The sequence below is a fragment of the Talaromyces atroroseus genome, assembly GCF_001907595.1.
Source record: "Talaromyces atroroseus strain IBT 11181 chromosome Unknown scaffold_3, whole genome shotgun sequence".
Classification (NCBI taxonomy): Eukaryota; Fungi; Ascomycota; class Eurotiomycetes; order Eurotiales; family Trichocomaceae; genus Talaromyces; species Talaromyces atroroseus.
In genome coordinates, this window is record NW_017971435.1 from 2,181,010 (window position 1) to 2,201,872 (window position 20,863).

The window sequence follows — 20,863 nt, forward strand, 5'->3', positions numbered from 1 at the left end:
CCGCCGTCTTATCCGTCGACTCACTGAGAGCTGGTCTCCACCAAGTTGCCAACATCGCATCTTGTTTGTAGAATTCATATCCACAGCCATCAGACAACATGTCGAGAGCGCTTCGAAGTGTGAAGAATGTCACCAAGGGCTATTCATCAGTCCAAGTCAAAGTACGCAATGGTGAGTTTTTGCGCCACTCGATGCCCGTCGCCCAACGCCCGCTTTCAGTCCAGTTATCTCGATGGAGGACAGGCGCCCTCGCTATGCTTGTTGATTCTCTATGCTTTTCTTCATTTCAGCACTTCGCCTTGTTCTCTTATATATTTTTAAATTTCTTACGGCTAATTATCATTCGCGCCTATAGCCACCAGTAATGACCCATGGGGCCCGACGGGCACGGAAATGAGCGAGATTGCTGCTCTGACCTTCAACAAGTATGTATTATCTGTTCACGTCATCGCGGTTTTCGATGATCATTAACAATTTGCTTTCCAAGCCCTAGTGATTTCTCTGAGATTGTGGACATGCTGGATAAGCGACTGAATGATAAAGGAAAGAATTGGCGCCATGTCTTGAAGTCGCTCAAGGTGCTAGACTATTGTCTTCACGAAGGCTCAGAACTTATCGTCACCTGGGCACGGAAGAATGTCTATATCATTAAGACTCTCCGCGAGTTTCAGTATATCGACGACGAGGGACGAGATGTTGGTCAAAACGGTTTGTCATACACGAACGCACACACAGACTCGCTTACATAAATTGATGTTAACTCATATGTCTTTCTAGTCCGAGTATCTGCCAAAGAGCTTACTGCCTTGATCCTTGACGAAGATCGTTTACGTAATGAGCGGTCTGATCGAAAACTCTGGAAGTCTCGCGTGAGCGGAATCGACGAAGGCATTCATGGATTTGGAGGATCAAGTGCAGGTGCTGGTGGCCGTCGCCCCGACCGAGACAGGCGCGAACGCAGAAACCGCGAAGAAGATGACACAGAATATCAATTAGCCATAGAGGCTAGCAAAGTTGAAGCAGAAGAGGACCGGAAGCGACGCGAAAGGGCAGCTAGGGATGGCGACGATGACGATCTTGCAAAGGCGATCAAGTTGAGTAAGGAGGAGGAGGAGCTGCGTAGGCGCGAATTGGAGGAAAGCAACGCTCAGTCATTGTTCGATGATACCCCTCCAGTCCAAGTCACCCAAGCACAACCGACGGGGTACAACCAGGGTTATCAGCAGCAGCCTGCGGTCGACTGGTTCGGCAATCCCATTGATACTCAGCAGCCTTTGACAACGGGTTATCTCAACAACCAGTATGCCCAACCTAATGGCTTTCAGGCCACAGGTCAGCAAAATGGATTCGCCAGTGGATTCCCGATGCAACCCACAGGATATGATCAGTTTGGACAACCGCAGAACCAATTTTTTCAAAACCAATCCCTTCAGCCCCAGCATACTGCATTCAATAACAACAACCCCTACGGAACCAATACTGTTTTCGGGCAGGCACAGCAGCCCCAGCAACAAGAAAACTACTTACAACCAGGCAGTCACAATCCATGGGCTACCCAGCAGCAAGGACTGGATTCCCTCAAACCAATGCCTACTGGATCGAACAATCCTTTTGCCTCGGGCATCACTCGGCCCGTCTCACAGCCGTCTAGGCCTGGTCCACCAACATTAAACACATTATCTGAAGAAAGAGCAACAACAGCTTTCAATACCATGCCGTCAGGACAAAATCCTATCACCAACTACCTGGCTCCTAGCCCATTACAGTCAACCGCGACTTCAGGCAGGCCCTCTCGGGCAGATGACGGGCAATATGCTAAACTCAATGCTCTTCTTGCAAGTGGCGAAGGCCAGGATACATTTGGCAATGTTGGTGACTTGCGTATTCCTGCTCATCATACCGCCCCTGGCACCTTTATAAACTCTGCGGGTCAAGGATTTGATCGGATTAACGCTACTCGGACTGGCAATCCTTTTTTTGGTCAACAATATACCGGTGTGCCTCAACAAACTGGTTTCACCCAGTCTAGCAATCCTTTTGGTGCTCATGGACAGCAGCATCAACAAGGCGGGAGCTTGATCGATCTATAAATACGAATCCCAGGTCGCTAGTTAATAGCCTATTATCTTTTGCCAATTATTCATTTACCTTTTTATGTTCTGACATGGATATATAAGCTGACAAGTGCTGAATGAAGGGTATTGCCACGGCTGTCAAACGGGCCTTTTTGCCCCATGCATCGAACTCATACTTCTTTCCATAGTAACGCAGTTGTCATATTTTTCTTTGCATACTTGTCTGTATAGAGACAACCCAATTTCTTATCCTCATTGTCACTATCACCCACCCATTCTCGATATCACCCATTCTTACAACTACAACACTGTCGCTCTTTAACGACTCTATACTCTTTACTGTTCTTCTTTTTCACTTTGTCCAGTTTTCTTCTGTTTACTTATTGGAGACACCCCTACCGTCTTTTTTATTCCTTTTTTCTCTCTTGTGTCAAGGTTTTGTTTGGTTCTTCATTTTTTGATGTTACTACATAGTATCTGTTTTTATATCCTTTCGTACTGGAAAGCAATGATATCATCATCGTTTGTTTAAAAGTCACCTATAGCCTTGGAACTCAATAGCATTATGCAGTAGCCATTCCTATGTTATGAAGCATTACATATGTAACACGGTAAGGCGGTCAATTGAACATCTGGAGATGGTGTACTTCCGTGGCATGTAACTATCACAAATGTCTGCTATAACTAAAAGAAGATAAATAAGTAATATACAGTTGTTATGGCTGAGAGGTAAGATGTGAAAGAAGAGCAAATGTTTGTTAGGCACCCTTCCCACCATGCATCGTCCTCTTCTTATGGCTAATATTGTTCCTCTTCGGACGATGAGACCCAGACATATAACGTCCTTTGCGTTTGTCAGCTTTGCGCTTGTCACGGATGAAATTCCAGGTTTCTAGAGGCGGTCTTGAGGCAACGTGTTTGCCGAGGGGTGTGAAAACTTCTACTTTTGGTAAGCCTTCTTCCTCTGTTTTTCCTTCTCCTTCTTCTTCATAAGGAGGAATTTCAGAGTCGGGTGTTTGACGATGTTGGTACTGTCTCTTCGTGCGGATTTGCGCTGTAAGTTCTATCCAGCCGCATCCCTCAATTAGTATGTCTGTGGAGTACACGCGATATGGCAATGAGTTTAGATTTGGTTTGATGTTCTGATCGTCCCATTTCTTTTTGATGATACTCGGCAAGTGGCTTAATGTGACATCCGTATCGAGCGTGAACGTGCCCGCATGTTGTATAACTGTGTGGTCGTCTAGAAGCTCGGGTTTGATAACGCTATTGCCACGATCGCCGCCGCCTGTGTTGTATTTTCGCACGCCTGTTTCAATTTCCACTGCTTTCTCGGTGCGCGTTACGTGCGCTTCAAGGGGCACAAAGCATGCTGCTAGCACGGTGCAGTTTTCGGGAACTATTGGAGTTATTCTGATCAATCCCCCTCCAATTAGAAGAGACTGGCTGCTGCGAATGCTGAGTTGCTCTGCCGGGTTGACACGTTTGGTCATTATCAGCTCTGATTTGTGTTCGTCCAACATGAATTCTTGCAATGTGCCGCGATCGAGACCGGGCAAATCAATCACCTCTCCACGTCCGCGCCCAAAAGGGATTCTGATAGGGCCTACTGTTGTCCCCGGAAGACTTGAGACGACAGGAAGTGTTGGCCAGAGCTCCTCGCGAGGCGCAGGGGGAAGAAGACCCTCAGGATCCAGTAATGGAGGGGAAGAAGAGTCAAAGTCGGAATCAGGAGTGCTTTTCGAATGATTCTGCAGCTTTCGGCTCTCCAGAAGTTCAGCAATCTTTTCCAAATTCTTCGAGTCTTTCGGAAAGCATGACTCGATGAAACTACTCTTCCCAACATTCGCCTTTCCGACGACCCAGATACCTCCGCCATGTTCACGAATTTCTTCTTTGACTCGGGTCGTCCACCAGCCGCGATGAGCGCTTATCATATGCACATTTCCCAATCGTATATCTCCCCGTCGCATCTTCATAGCCTTCAAGATGATCTCTCGCACCCGGTTCATGAGCGAATCGACCTGTTCTTTGGTGGCGGCCAAAAGGTCTGCGCGTGTGATCACGAAGCTCATTGTTGTCAATTTCTTGCCGTGCTTGTACTTCTCAGTCCTTGCTCTGCGGTTCTTCGACCTCGGGTCTTGGAGCTCTAAAGCTTCGTAGATATTCGAGATTAAAGACATGGGGAAATCGGCTGCGTCGACTATGTGATAAACGCGATTGGATTTGTGGGGGGACTCCTCAAGATAAGCCGCAATAGAGTCGATAGAAGGAGAAGGAGCAGATATTCCCTTGTTATGATGTAAAAGGTCATGGCAGCGGTCACATATCTGGGTGTGTTCTGCAGTGGACTGAATGTATTCCGTCGCGGCGGTCAAGTTACTTTCATCAACTAAATTATCTGAGCGAGATGTTAATTTGTGTTCAAAATTGAAGGAATAAACATTGAAAGACAAATCGCCCACCCATGGTATGTTCTGAAAGCTCTTCGCCCGCACCGGTCTCACCATCTACATCTTTTTCATCTCGAGTTAATTCGGTTTGCTTGTCCTTAGCAATCACTTGTTGTCTCTTATGCCACAGCTTCTTTGCTTTCTTTCGGGTTCGACCATAATAACCCGGTTCAGTTGGCTCAATTGTTTGTGCGTATGCACCGCATCCTGGACAGGAAACCGGCAAGGCGTCAGCGTGAAGGGAAACGGTTGTTGGAGGTGAAGGCGGAGTCGGGAATTCTTCATCATTTCGTTGAGTTTGTGAAGGACTCTCAAGCAGTATTCCAGGCGCATTAGAAGATACAGGAGGGCCTGTAGATGGCTGATCCGTACTTAGATACCGTTGCCTTGCGCATTTTAGGGCGTGTCTCTTCAAATTTGGACGTTGTAGACTTGTCGAAGATGTGGAAATATTCCGCGCTAATCGGGCTTGAAGCTGAGTTTGCACTGAACAGCGGTATGACTTTGATAAAACCGGTATCCTTCTCGACAAGTAACTCTGACAGAAGGACATCGTGTCGCAAACTCTATGCAGAATAGCAGTGTTAAGAGCATTCATCAAAGGGTTTGGGACAAAAGCATATATCGAGCACGGCGCATGTGGTGCTCGTGCGGAGCCGTAAATTTTTCCGTGACAAGTCCGCGATAAGATAACAGTCTCTCTACATTAGTAGAAATGCTATAGAAAATTAACCAGAATATAATCTAGGATCATGGGTTTTGGAAAGAGCATTCAAATAAAAATACTCGTAAGATACAATTCATAATTTGCTTGCTGCCCATGTGTACAACGCCTTATAAAATACATTTAACCATCATAAATCAAGCAGATTGTTTGCCCTTTCCCTTGCCATCTTCATTATCCTCATTATCCTCTTCGTCGCTGCTCATGAATTCGTCGTCCTCATCAAAACCAATATATCGCCGTGATGTAACAGCAGGCTTAGATGATGGCCCGGCAACAGCAGCTCCAGTGTCCTTCTCTTCATCATCGTCGTCGACACTCTCACTACTCTCACTCCCATCCTCCTCTTGACTAGAAGCGCCCTCGCTAGCACTTGTACTGGACCCTCCCATGAGTACATCGCGCAAATTGTCGTTCCACGTTCCATCCTTCATCGCGGCAAGGACAGCTTCGCGCGCCTTTTCATTCATTTCTTCCCTATCTTCCATCCACTGTCCATCCAAACGACTCTTGCCACCTCCATTCTTTATTTCGTCGGTGCGCTTTTCCGCCATCTCAACTATGGACTCCCACCTACGTCGGCGTTCTTCCTTTTCTTTCTTATCCATTTCAGGCTTCACGGCAAGGTATTCGGCGAGCGCCTTAGCTTCATTGACGGTGCGTAGACGGCGACCGTCGAGATTGCGGTTTGAGCCATTGTTTTCACCTTGATTGCGCTTGCGCTTGCTGGACATACGACCACCAGCAGCACGGAGCTGGGACCCGAAACCACCTTTGCCTCCCCTCAAGGGGACCGAGAGGCGTAGGGGGAGAATATTGTTCTCAAAACCTGATTCATGATGTGCTGAGAGAAAAGAAGACACTCGTGAAGTAGATTCGGGTAGTAGTTGTTTGTTGCCAATTGTGGTGATCGTGAGGTTGGCTGCGATCCGCTTTAACGACTCGGGCAGGTAATGTTCAATCCGTTCTGAGAGATCTGCGACTGTTGATGTAGCCGGGAGTGAGAATGTGAGGGTCGGGGGCAATGCCAGTCCAGGGAAGGACGACAGGAGAATGTTTACGGGTTGGGAAGCCATGATGATCTCTCGCTTTGTACAAACCAAAGGCAGGCAAGATGCTGTGATAAGCAGAGGTTGCGGTAGGCGGCGAGGCGGTGGCGGCTGGCGTGACGATGGATCGAGATCACGTGACGCCATACTAGCCCCTTTTTGGTCTAGGGTGCTCATTAGGGCATGCCCTCTAGCGCATCTCCAGTCGCACTTTTTATGGCACGGGAAATTCAAGGTGTGTTTGACGATCCAACCAACCACTCATTAACCAAAATCACCACCTAGCATCGTCAGAGCGATTCCCCGAAAAGCGCTAGGAACTCGCGACAATGTATGTCTTCCTATGATTGATCAATGAGAGGCCTAAAGTTTACTAATTCAATCCCAGGCTTATTCCCAAGGACGACCGCAAGAAGATCCACGAGTACCTCTTCCGTGGTATGTATTGGCTCCAGAACGATGCGACTTGATGTGTAGTTTCTGACTGGGTTTTTAGAGGGTGTTCTCGTGGCCAAGAAGGATTTCAACCTCCCCAAGCATGGCGAGATTGACACCAAGAACCTCTACGTACGTACTTGTCCGGATCCTACCCTAGGATAAACAAACCAATGCTCATTCTTTTGTGAATCGAATAGGTCATCAAGGCTTGCCAGTCCCTGACCTCCCGCGGCTACGTCAAGACCCGCTTCTCATGGCAATACTACTACTACACCCTCACTCCTGAGGGTCTCGACTACCTCCGTGAATGGCTCCACGTTCCCGCCGAGATCGTGCCTGCCACTCACATCAAGCAGCAGCGTTCCCACGCTCCCCCCCGCGGTATGCTCGGTGGTGAGGAGCGCGAGCGTCGCCCTGGTGGACGTGGTGGTCCTCGTGGTGACCGTGATGGCGGTTACCGTCGTCGTGAGGAGGGCAAGGAGGGTGGTGCTCCTGGCGAGTTTGCCCCTACTTTCCGCGGTGGTTTCGGCCGTGGCCGTGGTGCTGCTCCTCCTTCTTAAATTTCTCACACGGATGGGACTGTTTGAAGGACTTTCTTGCGGTGTCCGCTTTCATTCATCGAGAATCGGATTCTCGATGAGTGGTTAAAAAAAAACGAAATCCAAATAATGAAAAAATGGGTCTTGTGATGCCTTGATGTTTATAGTTCGATTATGAAGCTAGACTAATGGCAAACATTTCATGACCAATCAATATTATGCATGTCTTCACCGTAGAAGGCAACGTAAAACTTTGGACAGAGGAACTGTCAGCGTAACTCGCCAAGCCGTGCAGCAGACAAATACAGGTGCCAACTTCGAAGGAAGAATTATTACAAGGGAACAAGTCAACACGAGGCCAGCAACAAATGATATAGCTCAGAGTTAGATCAATTCATCATTCTATATTCATATATTGGAAGACAGCTCAAAAACCACCAGTAATGACCGGTTCCACAAGGCGCAGTTCGGTCAGCACGTTGTGCTCATATTCATCTTGACGGTATTAGGCATCATGAAAGTCCAGTTTCGCCCTGGTGCGAGCCTTTTACCTTTTATTTCTTATGTTTTTACATCAGATCCGGTAGTAATCCAGGTTAAACCGTTTCCCGTAATAACGTCAAATTGGCTCGCGGCCCCGCTCTTCTCCGCCGTCATCAATCATCAAAGATTCAAACAACCCATAGCACGCATTCGACCCCATCAGAGCGCTCTTTTTTTACTACCAAGTTACTGAAGAGACCGTGCAACACGATGTCGTCTGCAGCCTGCATCTTCTGCAAGATCATCAAGGGTTCGTTCCGTATCCATAAAGCCTCCTACCTCGGGGACTTGCTCGGCCTCCACCTGGGATCCCCGCGTTCCCTGAAGAGAGACACCATCAGACATCAAAAGACCAATGGATCGATTGACTGATTGATTCTGTCAATGCCACAGGTGATATTCCTTCATTTAAGCTATTCGAAAATGACAAGGTGTTTGCCTTTCTCGATATCCAGCCCTTGAGTCGGGGACACGCTGTATGTCGTGCGACCTATCTTCTTATTCTTTCTCCCACTCTGCGAGGAGAGTTGTGGGTTTCTTTATACATGGCTAATCAAGATTTCTAATCGAAATCGGAAATAAATAGCTTGTTATCCCTAAGTTCCATGGTGCTAAGCTCACTGATATTCCTGATGAGGATTTGTCTGAAGTCTTGGTACGTATTATGCGTTTGTGTCTCTAATCTTAGAGCAAGTAGTGCATTTTATATGCTCGGGAGATATATGACAGGCTGAGAACGACTTTATATGAAATATAATCGAGGACCTTGGAGGGCCATTATCTCCGGGCCTTAGGACCTTTTGGAACATCGTACTGACCGTATCGCCAATACTATAGCCCGTCGCAAAGAAAATCGCCCAAGCATCTGGTGCTACCGATTTCAATGTTCTTCAGAACAATGGCCGCATCGCTCATCAGGTCGTTGATCATGTTCGTTCCCTTTTCTTGTCCGCATTGAGGGTATATTACATCTGGCTAACTGTCTGACTTTCCAGGTCCATTTCCACATGGTATGATTGATGTCTTACTGTTACTGGTTTTCGAATACTGACGTGAGCACAACAGATCCCCAAGCCAAATGAGAAAGAAGGTCTGGGCATTTCGTGGCCTGCGCAGGCAACCGATATGGACAAACTGAAGGCGTTGTTCGAGGAGATCAAGGGTAAGATCTAACCAATTGTTGCAGTTAGCCTGGGTCAAATTGCATAAGAATGCAAAATTATTGTCAACATGGATCAAGATTAACTACAATGAATGTCAATGGCCATTGCGTAATTCTAATTTTGGGGCTATTCACGTTCTCGTATTTGGTAGTCTAACCATCTCAATATCTCCGCTAAGTGTGTATGAAAGCTGAATCGTATAAGTATCTATACATGACCCTGAAAATCGGGAGAGTTGTTTCTCCCGCTACATATGTCAAAACACTTCCCAGAACAAACAAGAACATGTACACAAGTTAATGACATCGGTGGCAAATAAAAGTAGAAAGTCAACTGTGAAAATATCTTTCTATAGCAAGGAAGGTGTCTAGTGAGATGGAATGAAGGGACAACACCAAGTCTCAAACTCGAAAAGTTGAAGCTAAATGGACAAAAAGAAAGAGACGCTCAATTAGCGGACGCAGTAACAGCTACGTTTGTTTCCGGTGCTGTTGGTTCTGCAACTTTCTCTTCTTCTAGGGCAGGAGTAGCAGTTTCACTGGGCCCAGATGAATTGTTGTCCTTTGTCGTTTTCTCTGCATCCTTATTGGGATAGAACAAGATCTTTCCGTCACCCTGAATTACCCCATTGCGGTCGTATAAGGATCGAGCACGGATATACGGGTCAAGTTCCCAATATCCTTGGGCATATTTTGCAGCAAGTTCTTCTCGCTTGGCTTTCGATGACTTGACAGTTTCTCGGTCATTCTTCTTGGCGGCCTCAATCCATGATTTAGTGGCACCCTGTATTTCTTCCGCAATGGCCTTGTTCTTGGCGATGATCTCGTCACGTTTCACAGTGTCTTTCATCAGATCGTTCTCGCCCGGTTGGACTTCGATATATTCAAAACCGCCGTCTTCATCGCCGCCGAGTTCTTTCAGGATACGGCTACGGTCGATAAAGGCCTCTAGATCTTCGACGGAATTGGTGAAGTGGACTTTGGATGCAACAACGGGGTCGAGCCAGCCCTTGATGATCTTCCAAATGCCTGTAGCCGAATCAGATTACCCACATAATCAAAGCAAGAGATGGAAGTAGGTTGTATGCAGACCTGAGAATAGCCATGGTGCTTGATGGATGAGCACGGCACCGAGAGACTCTGGGTAGTTGGCTTCGAAACACTTGATGATGAATTTGACGGGGGAATAGTCCTGTGTGCAGTCAGCAGAATGATAAATCAAATGGACAACTCGTTCAGACGTACCATGTTGGCTAGGGTGAAGCCACTCATATCAAATACAATCACAGCAGTCTCGACCGGGCGAAGAAGCATCAATCGAGCAGTCTCGATCATGTGGACTGTATATCTTTCGGTACTCTTATCGATTTGTTGGCCGATTTTATGCAATCGCACGCGAATAAAGCACATTGGACGCCCTTTCTTATCTACCCCATGAATGAAGCTCTTACCCATGCGCGTCTGTGCCATGAAATCGGTACCCAATCTCTTGGTGTCAGGATCAGAACTCTTCGACATTTCTATTGCCTTTGCTTCACCTCCGCTCATGATATCGTCGTCGACATGCATTTCTACGAGACGCCATCGGATGGTGGAAATAAGCATAACAACGGCGCGGTCGACATCCCACTTTCGAGCGCGCAGAAATCTCAACAGAAGAGCGTCTGGGTGATCAGCCTTAATCATAGTCCAGAGACTTTCACGCAATTGGTCAGGCGTTAGATCCGCAATGGCCTGTTTAAATTCTTTATTTTGTCCATACTTGTCATCAGTATCTGACAATGACAGGTTTTGTATGCTGGTAGTAGAGCTCTCTGTGGAAGGCGCCTCCTCCTTTTTGCTACCACCCAACCCAAAGAAGCTGCGCTTTGACTTTTTCTTTCCGTCTGCTGTACTCTCTGGTGCATTGCTGGTCGACGTGGCTGACTTTTGCAGTGGGCCTGCTTCAAGCTTAATGCCAAATAACTTGAACAACACTGTCCACATTTCTAGGAGCTTGGCTTCCTGCTCCTCTGTGAGGTTGCCCAAATGGCCAGGTTTGATGTTTTGGGATGACATCTTGAGTGAATCGAGTACTCCCGTATAATTATGATGATCCTGACTGTACTGCTGATAGAAATCGTCTTGGGCAACGGTCGGTTTTTCAGGCGTGGACTTGGTCAATTGTATCGCTGCAGCGCCACCAACAATGCAAGCCACTAGCACTACACCCCAGGCGGAGGATGCTTGCCTCGGCTGATTAAAACGAACTGCGGAGCCCGACCTGACGCTATAGTGGAGGGAAAGCCTTCGAGAGGGCCAGGGCGCTGGGGTAATTTGCGGGGGAGCAAACGACGCTGATCTTCCCAAGCCTTGAGATAAGCGTGGTTTTGCAAGGAGACGAGGTTCACTGCCAGAAAAAGCCGAGTGACAGACTCGTACTGCACGCATGTGCTTCCGACTGTAGCCCGAGTTGCAGAGGAGCGGTGGCGGATTGGGATGGCCTGTTCTATACGTACATGTCCCACGAACCAAAACTGTGTGCTCAAATTGTTGCTTTGGAGAACGCACTTCTGCAATCAGGAAATGAACCCAACGGTGAAACCTGGGCAGTTGAGCCACGTAGGTAACGGCGATGATAAGGATAATGATATATACGGGGTATGAGGCTCGTAGCAGGAGGCGACGTTGAGGAAGATCGAGCGGCTGCTGGCGGCAATGTAGGTTGGGGAAATTGAAGAAGGTGCTTGTTGACTGACTAATTTGCGTCACTGGAGGCAGGGTATCTGTCATTACGGGTAATACGCTAAGGGCGTGGTGCTTATTGGCCAGAGCCGGTGAGTTATTACGCAGCACGGTATTTGTTTGTATACTATACGGTCCCCTCGCGTTCATTCAAAACAACACCAGAGCAACAATTTCAAGAACGACTGAACTGTGCATTCCCATGTGTGTCGAACTAGTTCTCTACAGGCCGGAGCTCATCTACCACCGAGAAACCATCTCGCGTAGCGCCATCATAGCCCTCGCGTCCCTGCTTCCAGTGGCCGAGCCATTCGAGCCCCTCTTCGGATTGACATACTATTGATATTGATCGCACGACACCATGGACGCCGGCGCTCCCAGATCCGCTTCCCGCCCACGGCCGGCATCAAGACCAACCACACCGCTACGTCCCAGTTCCAGATCGTCCATTCGCAATTCCCACGGTTTTGGTAGCAGTCTCAATGCCGCTGGGTACGAGGAGCCTGCGATTCATGCGTTGGAGCCGCAGTTTGCAGAACTGGCGGACTCTATGGCCGACCTCGAAGCCAATTTCATGCATCTCCAATTGATGCATGAGAGTTTATCTCGATTCAGTGAAAGCTTTGCTAGCTTCCTCTACGGGCTGAATATGAACGCGTTTTGTGTCGACTTTCCCGAGGTAGCTACAACAATCCTTGATACAGCATTGGTGTATGGCTTGCTAAGAGTTCTTAGGCTCCTATTCCGGAATCTTTCAAGCGGGCACAAGAAGCAAAAGATCATCAAGGTAGCACCACATTACTCTCAGGCTTTCACCAAGGCTTCGTTCACTGACGTTTATTATGCGCTCTAGATGCAATGTCATCCCAGAAGACAGGCCAGGATACCGATGCGACTTTCTTGTAGGAGAAAACACAACACAGAACGCTCTGGGGTATAAAGAAGCTAATATCGTTCCTCTAGAACAACCGATACCTCGTTCATTGACAATCCCCCAGCCACAGTTCCGTCCAAAGCTACGCCGAAAAAGAGTACTCTGTCAAGCCGGGGAGGGCGTGGAGGCAACTCCACTCGAGGCACCACGGGTAGTCGTTATGGAACAAGAGGGGGAACAGCTAGGAGTCGACCGAGTGGGTTACCGCGAGGTAGAGGGAATCGCTGAAATGGATATGAATATGAATATGGTATATTATACGGCTTGCTGCTTCAGAAGTCCTGTAATCAGTACGATCCAAATAGCCGCTACCTGCAATGGTCTAGGGAAGATGGCATCAGGAGAACGACAGTGCAGGAAATCGCATGCCCGAATATCTGGGAATGGGAAGTACGGCTTGATCATTTCCAAGGACTGAGAAAGACAAATGCCGGAAGACATGTGATATCAGATTACGACATGAACGGGGCATTGGTGTTTAGGTCTCACGAACCTAACGAAATGATGTTTTTCCAAGGATCATTAGATTCAAAAACAAACTTTCTATCAGAGAAACTTGGCCTTGCTTGTAATCAGTATGGTTATCACGAGAAATAATCAGTGTGTCAGATAGATCATAACTAGATGCCTCTGCAGGGCGGCGGGTATTGCCGCGCTCTAGTCCGCATGGGTACAAGGCTCCTTTTTGCCGCCAGGGCGGCATTGCTTAATCCATGCTTGTCCATCAAAATCTCCTCGGCTCATCCATGCGCTCCGGGCCTTTTCTCTGCCCTCGACACTCATTACCGGCTGAGCTTGCTGTGATTGTCTTTGCCACCATAGCTTGAAAGCGAACTCCGGCTTTTATAGGGGTCGGCTCTGCTTAACGTTGCTTGTGGGGACGCCCGACGGACGAGCGTGCATGACAGTATTCAATCAGACGAACACGAACGAACGCTCAGCGTGTTGAAGTTCTTTTGTCAAAAGTCCTTTCTTGCGCATTGGTTTGACTTGTGGTTTTTTGAAACATTTCATTTTGGTTACATATCATGGTCAGCTTGGTTACCAGCATCTCTAGGAGTTTGTTCTGACCCGGTCATATTGCCCCGTCTTTAGTCAGTTGCACTTGTATCTTTTCATTTCATTTTCTTGTTTTTTTGTTTCTTTTTTCACTTTAAAGTTCAGCTGGTCTGATATATACTACACTATTTGTCCATCATGGCCGCTGCTTCAAACTCAAGTCTTGCAACTATGGTGCATGTCAATGTGCAATCGGAGGCCGAATACGGCTGTGGTATGTTGTTGCATCCTGCGCAAAGTGGTACACCCGGAGACTAACGAGGGAAAGAACATCTTTCTGCAATGTTGAAAGACAGCGAAGGGCGTGGTGCGGATTTCGTCATTGCATTTATGAAACAAGCTGCTATGAGAATACCCAAGATTGGGGAGCCCCAATCGCGGAAACACGAGGGTGCAAACGGGATTAAATCATCAGCAACGGGATCCCAGCGACTCTCTCTAAAGCCGATGTACATCTGTGTGAATTGCTCTGAGAAGCACAGCAATGGCGACCGACAGGTTCATAGTGACATGACGAATCATCTATTCTGTGAGAATGAAACTTTGAGCAAGAGTCCGCTTTTAGTTGACCGACAGACTAACACGCTTCTACAGATATCGATAGCCGCACAGGTGCCCTCTTTTGCCAGGGATGTCGTGATTTCGTGTATGATCATGAGCTAGAAAAAATTGAGAGTCGGACAGCGGGGCTATGGTCCCGGCATTCAGATCAGGACAGCCAGGATGGATCGCACGTCACAAGCTCAATAGAGTCTACAGTACGGAATGCGTATACACAGGCTAAGCAGGCAGATGTTATAGCCCTGACACACGAAGTGGGCCTATCGAAGCCTAGCAAGTATATTTTGGACATTCTCGGGAAGATGAGCAGCAAATCAAGCAAGAAGCGAAAGGCCAGCGAGATTTCGATTGAGGAAAGTAACGAAGATTATAAACCGATCAACGGTTTGGCGGACACCCGCATCGGGATCGAAGTGCCCGAGGCTGATGAGACATATGTCAAGGCGAATGCCACCAAACGGACATGCCAAAGCGAAGGCGTCAGGGGCCTGTTTAACCTGGGACAAACCTGCTACATGAATGTGGTGCTACAGACCCTGTTGCATGAGCCATTGCTAAATGCTTATTTCTTGGGGAACGGGCATAAGTACTACGACTGCCAGGTTGATGGCTGCGTATTGTGCGCGATGAGCAGGGCATTTGCCGAGTTTAATGGATGTGATAAGAAGGATGGGTTTACAGCGGAGCAACTTTTATATTCGACGTGGAAGAACCACCCTGTAGGTGTCTTGCCTCTTTTCTATTTCAGAGGGCATTATCAAACTGACTGTTACAGCCTCTCGCGGGTAATCACCAACAAGATGCGCACGAATTCTATCAGTTTCTTGCGGGTGGCCTACACACGGCATCGTCGGATGAAAATGATCAATTGAAGTGCAATTGTTTTTTCTGCAAGGCCTTATTCGGCAAGTTTCAAAGCACATTGACTTGCCCGATTTGCAATCACACCAGTCCGACTGAGCAGCCACTACTGGAGCTCAGTCTGGACGTGCAGCTACATTCGAAGAAACGGCAGATGAACGGCAAAGTACACGGGTCAACGTTGGTGACGCCAACGTTGGCAGGATGTCTGCAATCGTGGGTGATGCCCGAGGAACTCATTATGGAGGGATATCAATGCCAGGGCTGTCTCAGCTATCCGGACAAGCTCACTAAACAGCTGAGGATAAAGCAGTTGCCAGCCATGTTGTGCATGCAAATGAAGGTTTGTTATGTTGTTGTCTTCTCACGAAGAGAGAGGGGAGAGGCTAAAATAAAGTCTAGCGCTTCGAACAAACCGACTCCGAAACGCGAAAGATGCAAGGCAAAATCGATTTCCCGCTCGAAATCAACATGCAGCCGTACACGGTAGCATCGAAATCGCGAAAAGCACGGGGCGACACGTTCATCTACGATCTTGCATCGGCGGTGGTGCATGACGGCGCGGGCTTGAACGAGGGCCATTACATTGCGTATATACGACAGGGGGATCGGTGGTGTCTGTTCAACGACGACAAGGTCACGCTGGTGTCTGAGGGAGATGTGCTGAATGCGGATGCGTATTTGCTGTTTTATACGTTGCGATCGCTGGGTGGGAAGTGACTTAGCAATTACAGGGCTCTTGGTGTTTTCTATAGTTACTTAATCGTACTTGGCAAATGTAACGATTTATTGCGTATACTTACGTACCTACGTAGTCCTGCGCAACTGCCGATCCGATTGGCCAACTCCAAGCGAGCTGTTTGAGCAATTTAAGTAGCTAACTATAGGCTATAGCTATACGATTCCTATATCCGCTCCGATCCGAGGATTCCATATGGATATATCATCGTGTCCGAATGTCCGTACTAATAATACTGTATAGTGTATACACCGAAACTATTCAGTATATATTTACCGAGTTGCCATTTTTACAAATCAAAATTGTGTGTAAGCTAATTGGCAAAATCACGAAAGAAAAAAATTTTTTCCCTCTCGTGAACAAAAGCCGTTAATTAATCAGCTTCCCAAAAGGGAAAGTGAGAAGATATTCCTTCCGTACACACAAACTTTCGCGATCGGAACGCGTCTAGACTGAGTGGGTCAGCCTTGATCTCTTATATAATTTGCTAGTGAGAGATAAAAAAAAAAGACGAAAAGAAGGAAAAAAAAAACCCCCCCCCCCCATTTTTTTTTGGGCTCAGATGGATGAGTCAGTGAACAATTTTTAATGACTGCGGGGACCTGGATAGGAATGGCTGGCATTGTCCGAAAAGTCCGGACACATGACTCAAACCACGGTCACTATTAGTAATCGGCAGCTTGTTGGATTTTAAAGCTGCCTAACTATGCATGGTTCAGGGTATATACTCCGTACCTAGGATAGCTATGCGACAAACAAAGGCACGGCGGTGAAGTCGGGGTGCTCGATTGGTCCAAGGATGCAGGCGCCTGCAGAGGCGATCAGGCGATATCACATTGTATATGGACAAATTGTCATGCGGTGGTTTCTGACTGGCGTGTCGCCCAAATAAGGTATTGGCCGAATTAAGGTGTGAATGATGTCACGGCTGCTACTTCCACGCGCGCTGCATAAATGGCATAATCTCCTCCCGTTTTCAGCCTTCTTTTTTTGCTGGTAATTTATCGCGTATGCTTGGCAGTGGGCCACGAACTATCCGATAACTCCGCGAGCTTGCCCTTACTCTATTCGGCAGTCCGTAGCTGCGATATCAGATAACTAACGACTCCGTGACAGTTAGTTATAATGGGATAGAGCAGTCAGTGCTTGTTTCATTCTATCCACGTAGGTTGCACTGACAGCACAACAATATTTATGCAGATGGCATGGCAGTGCATAAGCTCGTGCAATTGTACAATTGTATAATTGTATGAATGGCTAATGCTGAATGTATATAATTATGCGTTGCAGCGCACAACTCGTCGTCTAATTAGTCCGCTGCCGGCTGCGCAAGGAATCGATCTGATTGGCCGGGAGCGCGCTGTCAGTCTTGGCGCACGGAACGCGGTGCCGACTTGCCGAGGGCTTCCGACTGTGTATATACAATAAACTCTACGATGAGCGTAAGCGGATACATATACGTACTTCCATATATATATATATTCATATATATATATATTTATTACTTATTTATTTATACGAGCCACATATACACACCTATATATCGCACGGTGTGCCATGCACTATGTAGTGCTATGAATACGATGTAGTGTCAGGCAGAGGATCCTCTTCAGGCGATCGACGCTGCAGTCAACTGAGCTAGCAAATGCCACTAGAATAGTCCCGTTAGCGTGCTGGCCCTAGGCCTAGTGCGCGGGTCCGGATCATTGCTTATGCCGAGTCTGGCTGTAATTGTATGTATGTATGCCTTCGCTTTGCTGAGCGCTCAGTTCAGCGGATGGCTCGGCCCCCATCTGCTGTGTTCTCCATATGACTTCAAGCGTCGAGTCTTCTCTTCCCAGTGTCGCATGTTGCATCATGCCATCCATGGCCGTCTGTTTCAGGGTCAATGGGCAGGTTATATACTATAGAACGAGGGTAAGTTGCACAGCGTTACCTTGTATAGAGAGCATACAATCACCTGATTTCTGCCTGGAACGGGAAGAGGCTCGGCTGACACGGCCCGTAATTACGCCCCCATACAACGCTTACCGCCACGCACTGATCACCCGTACCTCCACGCCGTCGATGAGCTTCTTTCTGTTCCTGGACTGCTTCTTATTAATAATGCTCGTCCCCCCAAAATGCTGTCGTCTCACTGACATCACCCTTTTGCCCTTCACTGACTGCACGCAAGAGCTTCCCAGCTTCGTTGGAGAAGAATCTGTCACCGAGCTTGCGCCTGCAGGAAGCTAGCTCTCTTCTACTTTGATACTCACCTCCATAAAACGAAAATAAAAAGGTGCTGAAGGGAACAGCAGCTAGCTCTCAAAGGAACTCTTATTAGACGCTGGAAAAGCTGCCCAGGTCACACCTCATCCTGTTCAGTTACAGCTAGCCAGCTCAGCTGGTCGTACAACTATTACAGATATCGTCTCATATCTCACTTCCGCGACAATGCGACACCAATCAACCTCGCTGCGCCTCCTGGCTGCCGCCTTTCTTCTACTGTCGCTCGCTACGGCTCGACCAAATGGCGGCCATGAATCCATGGACGGAGGTATGGATATGAGCTCCAAGGATACCATGTCAAAACCAGAGGATGAATGGGAGCTCAGCTACTGGGCCTATGGTCAACATAGCGGGTCAATTACTGCTCACATTGTTCTCGAGGTGCTCGCCTGGTGCTTTATTCTGCCAGTCGGTTAGTATGCCCCTGTTTTTCTGCTTTGCTGCGCATTCATACATCATGATGCGCAGCGCGAGAGCGCCATTGCTAATATTGCTCAACAGCCGTAATGCTCAGTGTCGCGCATTCGCGATTTACCATTCCCACTCAATTCGTCTTCCTAGCTGTAAATGGACTCGGTATCTTCTTCGGTCTGATCTATAACACGTCCACGCCCGATCTGTACGTGAACAATGCGCATCATAAGATTGGTTGGATCGCCAGCTCCGTGGTGGTCGCGCAATTCGTCATCGGAATCATCTACGCCTACTCCGGACGCCGCACCAAGAGTATCACTAACCAGTATCAGCGCGCCACTTTCTTGCCGGTTTCCTCGCAGAATATGATGGAACACCAGCAGCTGTACTCGCCCATGCACGAGCACGAGCACGAGTACCGGTGGTCCGGTGACAGTGGTCAGGGCACTAGCTCTCCAGCATCCTCTACCGAGGACCACCCTCACATGGAGAAGCCCGAGGATGACGAAGACGATGTTGAAGTGCCAACTCCTCTTGCTCGTGGCTGGCTGCGCAGTTCGCGCCTGGACCAATTCTTCTCGAGTCGCGTGCCTGGCTTGGTGTCGAACCAGGTCTTGCGCGCGTTGCGCGTTGTTTATAATGTCATCGATCGCATCATTTTGCCTTTTGGTTTCGTTGCACTTACCACTGGTGGTGTTACTTACGGCGGTATCTTTGTACGTGCTGACTTCTGACCCTGGAACTGTATTTGATAGGGGCTGACCTTCCGAAACAGAAAGATAGTGGTGTCTTCAGCGGTCTCGCTCACTTTATCAAGGGCGGTATCTTCTTCTGGTACGGACTTGTCGTGTTGGGTCGGTTCATGGGATGCTGGGCCAACTTGGGATGGTCCTGGAACCTTAAGCCGGTGTCGTCGCGCGCTCCAAGTGGAGAATTTGTCGAGTCCTCTCTCATCTTCACGTATGGCACAACGAATGTCTTCCTGGAACACCTCGGCGGATGGGGCCGGGAATGGACTCCTCAGGATCTTGAGCACGTTTCTATCTCTGTGATGTTCTTTGGTGCTGGATTGGTGGGTGCCTTCTCTTCGTGTTCTTCCCTGTGTCTCCCGTTGCTAACTGAGCATAGTGCGGCATGCTCCTCGAATCAAAACGAGTCAAGAAGTGGTTGAAGCAAAGCATTTCGGGCGTTTCGGGTCGCAGCCAAACCGTCGAGGACGATGAAGAGAAAACCAACGTGTCCTTCAACCCGATGCCGGCATTAATCATCTTCCTTTTGGGTATAATGATGGGCGGTCACGAACAGCATCAAATGGTCTCGACCATGGTTCACAAGCAGTGGGGTTCTCTTCTGTCGGGCGCTGCCATGGCGCGTGGCGTAACCTATGTGCTTACCTACATCAAACCGCCCACTTCATATTTGCCCGCCCGTCCGCCGTCGGAGTTGATTGGTTCATTCTGCCTGATTTCCGGCGGTCTGATCTTCATGCTGAGTGTAAGTGCCAAGAGCTCTGATAGAAAGTTCATTGGGCGTTGTTGAGCTAACGACTGTTATAGGCCTCGGATATCATGGACGTCATGGTCTGGTATGATCTCGATGCCATGTTCGCATTCAACGTTGCCATTGGCCTCAGCTGCTTCATCATGGCGTGGGAAATCGTTGTCATTGCCATCAAAGCCTGGGCAAGCAAGAAAGAAGTCTCTCAATCGCACAATCGGTCGTGGTCTTCTGCCTAAATCAAAAATCCCCAACCTGAAACGTACAAGTTCAGCGGTGGTGATAAAATGGATACCCAAACCAGGTAAAAAATGGGGAAAAAAAAAAAGAAAAAACGCGAAATCTCCATAAATCTTCGCTTCTTATTCGGAGATGAATATTTTATTTTAATTCTCTTCAGCCTTATACCCCTATACAGTTTTATTCTTTGATTTTGTTTGGAGATCGCGGCAGCATGTACGAGTGTCGGTATATGGATGATATATAGGTCTCTCGAGGCCAGGCTTGAGGCATGTGAATAGGTTTTATGATTTATGTCGATAACGGGAGGAATCAACGGGAACGAGGAATGCAATTATGATATATCGTTAATAATCTCGCTGGCGAATAGTGTTCGTAAGAAACTCTTGTAGTAGTTGAAGCCCTCAGCCCACTGGAGCTTCCGATCTCCGCGGACTAATCCGCATCGAGACTGGAGGCGCAACCCCTGCGACTTCCTTCGGTCCCGGATTGTCATCATCTTTTTCGTTTCACAGTTAATTCATTAGAACAAGACAAAGCACGCGGTCGGGTCCCTGGCTGGTCAGCAGTGCTTCACTCG

The 20,863-nt window shown here is 48.0% G+C and overlaps 9 protein-coding genes across 9 annotated transcripts; 6 read left to right on the forward strand and 3 right to left on the reverse strand.

Annotated features, from left to right (window-relative positions):
- Positions 1-98: 98 nt before the first annotated feature.
- UA08_03783 (hypothetical protein) lies at positions 99-2,090 on the forward strand (the record flags this gene model as incomplete). The annotated part of the gene is made up of 4 exons (XM_020266122.1): positions 99-171; positions 356-425; positions 494-708; positions 778-2,090. The coding sequence occupies 4 exons, from the start codon at positions 99-101 to the stop codon at positions 2,088-2,090; spliced, it is 1,671 nt and encodes a 556-aa protein (XP_020121145.1).
- A 743-nt stretch (positions 2,091-2,833) lies between these two features.
- UA08_03784 (hypothetical protein) lies at positions 2,834-5,081 on the reverse strand (the record flags this gene model as incomplete). Its single annotated transcript, XM_020266123.1, has 2 exons — positions 2,834-4,476; positions 4,541-5,081. The coding sequence occupies 2 exons, from the start codon at positions 5,079-5,081 to the stop codon at positions 2,834-2,836; spliced, it is 2,184 nt and encodes a 727-aa protein (XP_020121146.1).
- Positions 5,082-5,389: 308 nt separating this feature from the next.
- UA08_03785 (hypothetical protein) lies at positions 5,390-6,328 on the reverse strand (the record flags this gene model as incomplete). The annotated part of the gene is made up of 1 exon (XM_020266124.1): positions 5,390-6,328. One exon carries the CDS (start codon positions 6,326-6,328, stop codon positions 5,390-5,392), a length of 939 nt encoding a protein of 312 aa, XP_020121708.1.
- Positions 6,329-6,517: 189 nt separating this feature from the next.
- Positions 6,518-7,299, forward strand: UA08_03786 (hypothetical protein; the record flags this gene model as incomplete). Its single annotated transcript, XM_020266125.1, has 4 exons — positions 6,518-6,536; positions 6,690-6,739; positions 6,779-6,868; positions 6,937-7,299. The coding sequence occupies 4 exons, from the start codon at positions 6,518-6,520 to the stop codon at positions 7,297-7,299; spliced, it is 522 nt and encodes a 173-aa protein (XP_020121153.1).
- A 732-nt stretch (positions 7,300-8,031) lies between these two features.
- On the forward strand, positions 8,032-8,994 carry UA08_03787 (Hit family protein 1; the record flags this gene model as incomplete). The annotated part of the gene is made up of 6 exons (XM_020266126.1): positions 8,032-8,071; positions 8,215-8,297; positions 8,408-8,476; positions 8,659-8,751; positions 8,817-8,831; positions 8,887-8,994. The coding sequence occupies 6 exons, from the start codon at positions 8,032-8,034 to the stop codon at positions 8,992-8,994; spliced, it is 408 nt and encodes a 135-aa protein (XP_020121648.1).
- A 437-nt stretch (positions 8,995-9,431) lies between these two features.
- On the reverse strand, positions 9,432-11,041 carry UA08_03788 (hypothetical protein; the record flags this gene model as incomplete). The annotated part of the gene is made up of 4 exons (XM_020266127.1): positions 9,432-10,012; positions 10,076-10,175; positions 10,229-10,323; positions 10,435-11,041. The coding sequence occupies 4 exons, from the start codon at positions 11,039-11,041 to the stop codon at positions 9,432-9,434; spliced, it is 1,383 nt and encodes a 460-aa protein (XP_020121649.1).
- A 1,027-nt stretch (positions 11,042-12,068) lies between these two features.
- Positions 12,069-12,560, forward strand: UA08_03789 (hypothetical protein; the record flags this gene model as incomplete). Its single annotated transcript, XM_020266128.1, has 1 exon — positions 12,069-12,560. One exon carries the CDS (start codon positions 12,069-12,071, stop codon positions 12,558-12,560), a length of 492 nt encoding a protein of 163 aa, XP_020121206.1.
- A 1,278-nt stretch (positions 12,561-13,838) lies between these two features.
- Positions 13,839-15,842, forward strand: UA08_03790 (hypothetical protein; the record flags this gene model as incomplete). Its single annotated transcript, XM_020266129.1, has 5 exons — positions 13,839-13,914; positions 13,993-14,229; positions 14,295-14,980; positions 15,037-15,465; positions 15,525-15,842. The coding sequence occupies 5 exons, from the start codon at positions 13,839-13,841 to the stop codon at positions 15,840-15,842; spliced, it is 1,746 nt and encodes a 581-aa protein (XP_020121205.1).
- Positions 15,843-18,297: 2,455 nt separating this feature from the next.
- Positions 18,298-20,282, forward strand: UA08_03791 (hypothetical protein; the record flags this gene model as incomplete). Its single annotated transcript, XM_020266130.1, has 5 exons — positions 18,298-18,544; positions 18,634-19,262; positions 19,322-19,618; positions 19,675-20,040; positions 20,103-20,282. The coding sequence occupies 5 exons, from the start codon at positions 18,298-18,300 to the stop codon at positions 20,280-20,282; spliced, it is 1,719 nt and encodes a 572-aa protein (XP_020121208.1).
- Between the last annotated feature and the right edge of the window lie 581 nt (positions 20,283-20,863).